The sequence below is a fragment of the Gobio gobio genome (genome assembly GCF_949357685.1).
Source record: "Gobio gobio genome assembly, chromosome: 16".
NCBI classification, from domain to species: Eukaryota; Metazoa; Chordata; class Actinopteri; order Cypriniformes; family Gobionidae; genus Gobio; species Gobio gobio.
The window spans coordinates 526,454-538,397 of record NC_137109.1 but is presented as its reverse complement, the minus strand read 5'-3'; the positions used below and the strand labels follow the sequence as shown (position 1 = coordinate 538,397).

Genomic DNA, 11,944 nt, shown 5'->3' with positions numbered 1-11,944 from the left:
AAACGACATTATTCCTGCAGTGCACACAAATTACACACTTCACATTTCGAGACCTAAAATGGTGACCCATGCTGTACATTGGGAGATTTATATAAAGGTTTTTCTGGTTGCCAACCTCTGTAAGAAGGATCACATGTACAAAGCTGAAAAACATGCTCATGGAAGTAGGACAAAGCGTTCTGAGTTGCTCAGTACAGGTTGGCAGCTGTCAAAGGGCACACATATGAACTGACATGGACACACAAGCATGTACACACTCTCCCCAAACCCTTCTGTTGCTCTTTAAAGCGTGTGTCACTGCCCCGAGTGGTGAGGGGGAGTGTGGTCATCTGTCTGATTTTTTTCCTTGTGTGTGTGTGTGTGTCTTCCCCCACAGCCCCCTGTAGCGCTGAGAATGTTCAGTGATGACTGAGCTGGTGGGCTAAGACGGTTGTGTATGTAGCCTCAGGCTCGGCAGCGTTGTCTCTGCAAAGCACACTAAGAACAAAGAACAAAACTTATGACGAGGTGTGGCCTACTACTGTGTGTACGGTATGTTTCTGCAGGCTGTGTGTCCCTCCCTCCATGATCCCTTGCCCTAACCTTTGATTCGCAGCGATGAGTGAGCTTGTGGGTACAGATGAAAGTGTGTGCTCTTGTGTGTGTATATGATATTCAGTGTTTGTCATGTGATATTTCATAAAGTCCACTGAGAAAAACTGTGGGAGGAACACAAGAACTGTGCATATTAAGTGTGCATATCTGTACATGCACATGGCATTTGGGTAAAGCAGAGTGTGCGTGTGTGTGTACATGTTTAACATTAGGAGACTAAAATAATAGAAGGCAATGGCGAGTGCCCATAAAGACATGTGTGTGTTTGCATGTGTCATGACATGGGGACACAGGTGTGTGTGTACAGATTGGCGGCGTCATGCTGAAGTTGGAGCGCACTGACCTCAGTCACGGTCAGGGAACAGAACTCTGACTCAGTCCAGCCCACACACGTTACACTCGCACACAAACACATCTCTAACACTTCTTTTACACAATCATTTGCACATGCAGCAGATCTTTGTTTTTGCAGCGTATAATTAGGGAAAGCAAAAACTCGCCATTGCCATTGAGTCAATTGAGGAATTTCAGATTATCCAGCAGGACTGTCACGTTATGATGAAGAAGATATTGAGGTAAGCGCAGCGGATCCAATTGCAGCATAAACTTTAATAAACAAAAGTGAATAACCCATATACAAAGAAATAAACGAAACAGTGTTCAAGGCACAAACAACACTAGACAAAAAACTGAAAGATCTAGGGGCAATATATACACAAGATAATGAACTGAACACGAAACTGGTGTGAGATAATCAATGAAACAATAAATCACCATGACAACCAATAAAAACATATTTAGTAACCATAACAAAAGAAACCGCAAATAATAAAGAGAAACTAAAAAACCTTGATTGAAAAAACGATCTTGTCACTAGAATCCTTTTGAATATGCTTTTATATTTACCAGAACCTAATGGTATTGGATTGTAATATTTTATTGCTAGAAGTTTAAAATAAATCACAAGGGTTTAAAATATATTACCCCTAAAATGTTATTGTAACAATGTTAAAGGCTCAGGGAAGACAGAGGTGGGAACCGGTGAACAGTAAACGTAACTTTAATCACAAAATAATTGGAAAAGTTTGGATAAGTTTCTGGGACAGACCTGTTAAAAAGAGATGGCATCCATCCCTCTTGGGGTGGTGCCGCTCTTCTCTCTAGTAATCTGGCACATAGTCTTAGAGCTAAACCTTGACTCACCAGGGCCCAGGTCAGGAAGCAGACGAACTGGCTAAACCGACCGTCTGCTAGCTGTCTCACGTTACCGGAGTCAGATAAATCCCAGCACATAGAGACTCTTTCACCTAGATATTATCATATAGAGACTGTGTCTGTTCCCCGAATTAGTAAATACAAAAAAACATCAAAACCATTCAACAGTAAAAATTGTATTGATGTCCAACAAATAAACAACAGATATAATACAGATGAACAATTGATAAAGTTTGGGTTGCTGAATATTCGATCCCTTTCCCCAAAAGCGCTTATTGTTAATGATATTATTACAGATAATAATCTAGATGTGCTGTGTTTGACAGAAACCTGGCTAAAACCTGACGACTACATTACCTTAAATGAGTCCACCCCCCAAGATTATTGTTATAAACATGAGCCGCGTCTGAAAGGTAAAGGGGGAGGGGTTGCTGTAATTTATAATAATATCTTCAGTATTACTCAGAAGTCTAGTTTCAAATATAATTCCTTCGAAGTTTTGGTGCTTTATGTAACGCTATGTAGTGTACATGATAAAACCCGTTCAACATTTGTGCCACCAGGGCATAATACAGACTTTATCAAAGAATTTGCTGATTTTCTATCAGAGTTAGTACTGGCCGTAGATAAAGTACTAATTGTTGGTGATTTTAATATCCATGTAGACAACGGAAAAGACGTATTGGGATTAGCATTTAAAGACACACTAAACTCTATTGGAGTTAGGCAACACGTGTCAGGACCCACTCATCGCCATAATCATACTTTAGACCTAATATTGTCACATGGAATAAATGTTGATACCGTTGAAATTCTGCAGCAGAGCGATGACATCTCTGATCATTACTTAGTATCATGTATACTTAATTTAGCTAAGGTTGCAAAGCCGTCCCCTCGCTTCAAAAATGGCAGGACAATCACTGCCGCTACTAAAGATTGCTTTTTAAACAATCTCCCTCATCAGTATCATCTGCTCAGCATCCCAGATAGTATAGAAGAACTCGATGTTGCAACAGAAACTATTGACTCTCTCTTTTCCAGTACTTTAGACACTGTTGCTCCTCTGCGCTTAAAGAAGATTAAAGAAAATAGTCCAACGCCGTGGTACAACGAGCACACTCACACACACACACACACACACACACACACACTCAGGCCCTTAAAACAGCAGCCAGAAAAATCGCGCAGCTGGAAGAAAACACAACTAGAGCTATTTCGTAATTTGTGGAAAGAGCGCATGATCGCATACAGAAAGGCCGTAAAAACTGCTAAATCTGCTTATTTCTCGACTCTCTTGGAAGAAAACAAACACAACCCTAGATATTTATTCGATACAGTGGCTAAATTTTTTTTATTTATTTTTATTTGTTGTAATTAAGTCAGTGTCCAGCACTTTGGCTAACCTTGGTTGTTTTAAATGTGCTTAACAAAAAAAATTGTATTGTATTGAATTGTATAAATTAACCAAAAATAAAGCTTCAACTTCTGATGTTTGTAAACAGCACAGCAGTAATGACTTTATGAACTTCTTTACATGTAAGATTGATAATATTAGGAAGAAAATTAACTATGCAAGCATCTACTACAATATCAGAAGTGATAAAGAAATTGTAAAGAATAAATTATATCTGGAGTTTGGGTTTTTGCTACTGTCGCTTAGTTATGGACACTTACTATTCAACAATATTATTGATCTGACTACATTGACACCATTGAGAACTGAGAACATGAGAACGTAACTGAGCTGGGCGAATTGATTTTTTTCTGCTGAACTGCTTTAGATTAAATTAACTAATTCAGTAATAGATGTTCTTTAAAACAGAAAGGTTCAGCATTCTCAATATATCATACTACAGCATATGAGCCCATAAAAAACTGATGTATCAAATATGATTCTCAACAAACAACACATATGCAAACTTTTTTTTAGATGTTACCAAAATAAATGGTTCCATTCCAAAAAACATATATTTTTCTGACTATTATTTCATATGCCAGGATTTACAGGTTTAATGTCCTATGTGGCATTTTATCATGTTGGTAATTAATATTTCTTATATTCATGGTTTATTTATTGGAAACTATTTATTCAGTCATATCCTGTAGGAATTACTGTAATTGCAGCGATGTGGACAGTCTCAAGCTGTTAGACTCAGTAATTATTGTTTCCTAAGGTGACACTCATAGTGCCATTTTATTGTTGATGAGAGTAAAACTAAAGAAAGTCCTGCACACTATCTACTTACAAAAGTATCAAAAACAGCTTTGGTTCCCATGACCTTCATCAGGCACACACACACACACACACACACACACACACACACACACACACACACACACACACACACACACACACACACACACACACACACACACACACACACACACACACACACACATTCACACACATTCACACACTCTACCCATCACAGGAGACTGTGCAGTTCACTTTCTGTGAAAAAAACCTTGTTCTGTGTGATTTATAAGCATTTTGAAAAGTGAGGACATGGGGAACGTCCTCATATTTCACCCTCTTTTTGTAATACCCATGACATTATACACATTTGTGTCCTGAAATTTCACAAAAACATGCCCACCCCCCCCCCCCCCCCCCACACACACACACACACACACACACACTGATCTTGTTGTCTGTATGAGGGTTTATTACACACACACACACACACACACACACACACACACACACACACACTTTGATCTTGTTGTCTGTATGAGGGTTTATTACACACACACACACACACACACACACACACACACACACATACACACACACACACACACACACACTTTGATCTTGTTGTCTGTATGAGGGTTTATTACACACACACACACACACACACACACACACACACACTGATTTTTTTGTCTGTATGAGGGTTTATTACACACACACACACACACACACACACACACACACACACACACACACACACACACACACACTGATTTTTTTGTCTGCATAAGGGTTTATTACACATACACACACACACACACACACACACACACACACACACACTCACACACACTTATCTTGTTGTCTGTATGAGGGTTTATTACACACACACACACATGCACACACACACTTTGATCTTGTTGTCTGTATGAGGATTTATTACACACACACACACACACACACACACACACACACACACACACTTTGTTCTTGTTGTCTGTATGAGGGTTTATTACACACAAACACACACACACACACACACACACACACACACACACTTTGATCTTGTTGTCTGTATGAGGGGTTATTACACACACACACACACACACACACACACACACACACACACACACACACACACACACACACACACACACACACACACACACACACACACACACACACACACACACACACACACACACTGATGTTTTTGTCTGTATGAGGGTTTATTACACACAAACACACACACACACACACACACACACACACACACACACACACAGACACACACAGACACACTTTGATCTTGTTGTCTGTATGAGGGTTTATTACACGTACACACACACACACACACACTGATTTTGTTGTCTGTATGAGGATTTATTACACACACACACACACACACACACACACACACACACTGATTTTTTGTCTGTATGAGGGTTTATTACACACACACACACACACACACACACACACACACACACACACACTGATTTTTTTGTCTGCATAAGGGTTTATTACACACACACACACACACACACACACACACACACACACACACACACACTCACACACACTCACACACACTTATCTTGTTGTCTGTATGAGGGTTTATTACACACACACACACATGCACACACACACTTTGATCTTGTTGTCTGTATGAGGATTTATTACACACACACACACATACACACACACACACACACACACACACACACACACACACACACACACTATTCAAAACACAGTCACATTTCCAAACACCTCATGACCAATCACTGAGAAGATCCATCAATTATCATTTCATACATCATTATATCAGTATCATATAAAAGAGGGATTGAGAATTGTGTCAAAAGGTGATCAGCAACAAAAAACACTCTTTTCAAACTTTATGATGCAAGGACCCCCAAATATGATGAATCTTTTATGAGGGACCCCCTTCCTAAAATCCATCTATATGTTTTTATGTATGAAAAAACATTTAAACTGTTAGATAAATAGCAAGTGTGACATTATAAATACAACATATTGTTTCCCAACTTAAATTGGCTATACTTAATGTTGGATGTATAAACCTGCAGAAGAACATGTTCAATTAAAAATGATTTGTATAAGCAACTTTCAGAATAGATGTAAGCAGCTCACGTCCTGCGTTAAGAATACCGCCTTAAACCCCAGTGAGCGAGATAAAGGACTATAGTGAGAAAAACTCCCCAGAAAGATACACAACAAACACATACAATTCTGGGAAGTATGTATTCGGCAAGAAAGGCGAGAAACATTTAGAAATGAAACAGTTAGAATGTTTGGTAGACTTCATCCATTTTTGCTTTGTCTTTTCTGGGGAGCCCTTAGAACCTTCTGGAGGACCCCAGTTTGAAAACCCCTGCTCTATAGCATCACAAATAATGTTTCGTTCATGACGAAAGAAGAAAAAAAGAGGGATTTGATCTTCTTTTGTCTTGAATGTATTTGTGATGCCACAGAGCGATACTTTTTCAATATATTTGTTTACTTTATATTTGATATTTTGTTATGAATGAAACATTATCTTTTGTGATGCTACACAATGTTACAATTTTCTTTTTCTTTCTATCTTAATTTGTCATGAATGACACATTCTTTGTTATGCTATAGAGTGATACAATTCAAATCAATATATGTTGTCTATTTTATATTTGATCTTGTGTTATGAATGATGCATTATTATTTGTGATGCTATAGAGTGTTTTTTGTCGACTTTTTCACCTTTTGACACAATTCTCAATCCCTCTTTTATATGATACTGATATAATGATGTATGAAATGATAATTGATGGATCTTCACAGTTATTGGTCATGAGGTGTTTGGAAATGTGTCGGTGTTTTGAATAGTGTGTGTGTGTGTGTGTGTGTGTGTGTGTGCCTGATGGAGGTCATGGGAACCAAGCATTGTAGACAGTGCGCAGGACTTTCTTTTGTTTTTGATTTTTTACCTTTTTTGGTCCTTTCTCCTACACACCCATTACCTGTAGGTGTGTGAGGGTAATTGTTGATTGATGTCCAAAATGATATCCTGTGCATGTGACTGATCTTACACTGTTCACTAACAAGGGCACTAAAGACTCCAGCATCAGTCAGTAATGTGCTTTACCTGCTCATCTTTTACTCTTTACTCTATACATTATGAACTCTGCCATCTAGTGTATGAATATTAGAGGGACAGTGTCATCTCTAATGAACACATTCTAACCAGTACTTCTGTTTTATTCCTCTTCCATACGGAAAAGAGTTCACATGAAAAATCATCTAAGCTTATGTTGGAATCAATACGAAAATCACATTATGTTTTGGGATAGGATAAATATTACGATAACATATGTCTGATTTAGTGTATATTTGTATGTCTTTGGTATAATATATATTATACTCTTGTTTGTCATACGTGTATTCATTATTATAATATGAATCGTGTATGTAAATGTGTATTTATTAGAATGTGTACTGCACTCTTTCCTCCGTTGATCTGTATCCTACACACTGATTTCATAAATGAGGCTGTTTACTAATAAGCCTCTAGAGAGAAGAACAGTCATGAATGTAAAACAAGCTAAAGTTCTTAACTCACCCCCTCACTACACTCACTCGGTCACTCGCTCCGGTTTCCTCCCCCCGCCTCCGCGCACTCGCCCGCCCGCGCGCGCGTTACGCACGAGAGATTCCGCCGCGCCGCGTCCGTGGGCAGCCGGAGCTGGGCTATAAACGGCACGGGCGAGCCTCGCTCCTCAGTCGCAGTCGAGTCGAGCACCAGAGCTGACCGTCAGAGCAGATAGCAGCCCGCGCACAGGCTAACTCGCTCTCGGTTTGGATTTTGGGATGGAAACTCGTGCGGCTAAGCGAAGCGCTCGCGCCTCCAACACTCTCACCTTCAAGAGTAAGTACCAACTTTATCTTTATCAGTTAATGTTTAATGATTAGGGGTGAATTCAGTGTGACTGGGACACTTTTTGCCACTGAGAGAACTTGGAGAAAGTTTCCCAAACAGCCTGAATTCAACCCTATGCTTCATTATATTTGACATTTATTGTTTTCACGTTGCATTTTTTGTTACATTGTGACTGGTATTATTATACTTGTTTCATATATGCATATTTAAAGACATTCAATTTCATATCTAACTTTATAGACTATTGTGAAATTTACATGTTTTGTATGTTTTATATTTTGTAAATATATTTGATATACATTGTAGTGTAAAAAAATATTTGGTAACACTTGTATGGGGAACACATTCACTATTAACTACGACTTTTGCCTCAATAAACTCCTAATTTACTGCTTATTAGTTGTTAGTAAGTTGTAGTAGTAGTAGTTAAGTTTAGGATTAAGGGATATGAATATGATCATGCAGAATAAGGCTATGTGCTTTATAAGTACCAATAAACAGCCAAGATCCTAGTAATAAGCAACTAGTTAATAGTGAGAATTACCAAATATTTTTATGAACACTTTTAGGACACATTTAGAATAATCAATCATTTGTTTACAATGGGAAAATGATAAAGCCGCTGTTAAACAGGCACGCAATTACGCACACAGGGTACACGGTTACATTTTCCACATTAGTACGCCCTGTTCTAGAAAGGACGTGGAGTGACCAGGTCATAGGTCAAGTAATAGGAAAATCTTGTGCTGGTCACATGAATGCACGCGGCATGATTAATTCACGCCATGCGTGTCTTTAAGCGGCATGTTATTGTGTAGAGTCACCGGACACCGTGCGTTCCCCTCTTAAATATTCATGAGCTGCGGTAATTGAATCGGGTTCGGTTTCACAAACCTGAAGTGAATCCAAGCTTTTTGTTTTATGCACACTGTCCTGGATGGACTGGACAGAACTGCTTTCGTCAAGCAGGACATATCTGGATATCACATTTTGGTTACTTGGTTACCTCAAATAGCATCTGTTGATCCTGCATGACAAAGTGTTTCTTCTTCTGACCACCGCACATGAACATCATGTTAAGCCCAGCCTCTGCTCTCTCCACAGGTGGCTTGTCTCTTTGGCTGGTGGTATGGCTGTTGGCATGTCGCTGCGCACCGGGTCAGGCTTGTCCCAGGCTGTGTGTGTGCTACCATACGCCCATGACGGTGAGCTGTCAGTCTCAGAACTACACCGCCGTGCCTACCGGCGTGCCCTACGACTCCCAGCGCGTCTTCCTGCAGAACAACCGTATCACCGAGCTCAGAGCCGACTCCTTTGGCTTCGAAACACAGGTCAGGGCGTATTCATGAGCAAACTCTGGCCTTTTAATCATTCACAGGATATCAAGAATGTGAAAATGTAATTCTTGATTTCACAAATTCATATCCTGGGAATGGATAAAAGTCAAAACGGCTTGCCATCATTGCGTTTTTGTGTGAAGATATCCAGGGAGCTGAGATTTACCTCCGTCTTTACCTCTTGAATCCGCAGGTCCTGTGGCTGTACTCCAACAACATCACATGGATTGAAGCAGGGGCGTTCAGCAATCTGCGTGTGCTGGAGGAACTGGATCTGAGCGACAACCCATCGCTGCGCCGGCTGGACGGGGGCGCGTTCCGGGGGCTGGAGCGCCTGCAGAGCCTGCACATGCACCGCTGCCACCTGACCGAGCTGCCCGCCGACCTCTTCCACAAGCTCTACAGCCTGCAGTTCCTCTACCTGCAGGAGAACCAGCTGAGCCACCTTGCCGACGGCCTCTTCTCCGACCTGGTCAACCTCACACACCTGTTCCTGCACGGCAATCGCATCCGCGTCCTGTCCGAGAATGCCTTCCGCGGCCTGGTGAACCTCGACCGGCTTCTGCTGCACGACAACCGCATTCGTCAAGTGCATCGGCGAGCCTTCCGTGACCTGGGCCGGCTGACCATCCTCTATCTCTTCAACAACACTCTGCAGGAGCTTCCCGGGCAGGTGCTGAAGGACACGTCCTCGGTGCAGTTCCTCAGGCTCAACGGCAACCCCTGGACCTGCGGCTGTGAAGCCAGGTCGCTCTGGGAGTGGTTCCGCAAAGCTCGGATCTCCAGCTCAGACCTGACCTGCTCTTCGCCGGCCCCTCGTAAAGGCCAGGACCTGAGATTCCTGCGGGAGCTGGACTTCGCCCTCTGCCCGTTGCCCGACCCGGGATCCATGGCTGGCACAACAACCACCACCTTCAGCACCAAGACACGCTGGTGGTTCTCAAAGAACAAACCGGCCTCGTCCTCCAAGAGCCACTTTCACAAGAGCAGCGAGACCCTGAAGGCCTTTCCCTTCTCCTCCGTCAAGCATCCCTCCTCTTCGTCGTCAAAGTACGATCTCACGGCGGAGGAGGCTGCGTTGCCCAAGCTGGAGCCTGAAGAGTACTGGGCGAACTACGGCAATGAGGACGCATCCGTCCGCTGCTTCGAGCTCGAATGCCCCCCGGGTTACGACTCTCCCGTTCTCCCATCGTCCTCTTCGGCTTCACTCCTGTCATTCCTCTCGCTCACAGCCCTGACTCTCTCCATCCATCTGCTCTTCGGCTGAGTTTTCCATCTCCTCCTCTTCTTCTTTTGTTATGCTCCACCTTTCTCCTGCGATCGGCGTATGCTGATAGAAGCAGCCATGTAGAAAAGGGTGACAAGACTGACACACAACACATTACACACCAGAGACAGGGCGACTGCATCCCTGTAGCAAACCTCAGGTCTAGATCAAGAGGACACAGGGCGAGTCGAGGGGTAATATAGGGAGAGATGTGGGAGAGGAAACCCGAGGTAAAGGTCAGTCTCAACACGGAGAGGAAAGCTCTCATACCAGCAAATGAGACGATGTAAATCATCATATCATCGTGTAAATATGACATACAGATCTCGACTTACTTTTCCAACAGGATCCCCAGGATCTCTTAGTCTTTTCTGGGATTCTTGGGTACACATCATCAAATTCAGTGACTCCTAAAACTATTTCAACTCCTTAAGCTACACTTCAAACTTCAAGAAAACATTTCACAATTATCAAATCATAAAACAATAGAGCTGTTCTATTTGGACACGTTCTGCTTCTCATAGTGGGATGTGCATATATAGTTAATATAATGAACTAAAGGCAGATGCCACTTGTTTTCATATTTTATTCTATAGTGCTCTGACATTAGGAGTGGTTTTAGTGTTTCGGGGCCACTGATGAACTGATGAGCTAATGGAAGAATGGACTGACAGAGATTGTGATGTTTCTCATTCGTTACAACTGTGTCAAGTACTTTGGGTTGTGTTAGTTAATCTGAGTTGTGCCAGGTTCTTTGGATATCAGGTGAATTTAGAGCAGGAAGTCAATGTTTAATTCAACCTGAGGAACTCGGGAACCACTGGAGGCGAGAGATCTGTGTAAGATCTGCGTCTCTCGGAGCAAGAGTTCGGCTGTTTACAGAACAACACAATCATGCTTTCTGTCTAAAGAAATGTGTCAATAAAAAAATCAAATATTCATTATCTTTGCATTATTATTGAGTGATCTCTTGGAGCAGTGTGTGTGTGTGTGTGTGTGTGTGTGTGTGTGTGTGTGTGTGTGTGTGTGTGTGTAATATACTTTTCAAAATGCTTATAAATCACAGAATGAGGTTTTTTCACAGAAAGTACTGCACAGAAAGTACTACTCCTGTGAGGGGTAGGTTTAGGGGCAGTGTGTGTGTGTGTGTGTGTGTGTGTGTGTGTGTGTGTGTGTGTGTGTGTGTGTGTGTGTGTGTGTGTGATGGGTAGGTTTAGGGGCAGTGTGTGTGTGTGTGTGTGTGTGTGTGTGTGTGTGTGATGGGTAGGTTTAGGGGCAGGGGCAGTGTGTGTGTGTGAGTGTGTGTGTGTGTGTGTGTGTGTGTGTGTGTGTGTGTGATGGGTTGGTTTAGGGGCAGGGGCAGTGTGTGTGTGTGTGTGAGTGTGTGTGTGTGTGTGTGT

At 41.8% G+C, this 11,944-nt stretch overlaps 1 protein-coding gene across 1 annotated transcript; it reads left to right on the top strand.

The window, feature by feature from the left end:
* Positions 1-7,781: 7,781 nt before the first annotated feature.
* On the top strand, positions 7,782-11,464 carry rtn4rl2b (reticulon 4 receptor-like 2b). Its single transcript, XM_079838867.1, has 3 exons — positions 7,782-7,928; positions 9,045-9,271; positions 9,471-11,464. The coding sequence occupies exons 1-3, from the start codon at positions 7,871-7,873 to the stop codon at positions 10,542-10,544; spliced, it is 1,359 nt and encodes a 452-aa protein (XP_079694993.1). The 5' UTR covers positions 7,782-7,870; the 3' UTR covers positions 10,545-11,464.
* Positions 11,465-11,944: the final 480 nt, after the last annotated feature.

Bases quoted from the DNA above. Each gene is read 5' to 3' on its own strand.
- rtn4rl2b (XM_079838867.1), top strand. From the start codon at position 7,871: ATGGAAACTCGTGCGGCTAAGCGAAGCGCTCGCGCCTCCAACACTCTC. The intron at 7,929-9,044 runs GTAAGTACCAAC...CTCTCTCCACAG, and splicing joins CAACACTCTCACCTTCAAGA to GTGGCTTGTCTCTTTGGCTG. The intron at 9,272-9,470 runs GTCAGGGCGTAT...TTGAATCCGCAG, and splicing joins CCTTTGGCTTCGAAACACAG to GTCCTGTGGCTGTACTCCAA.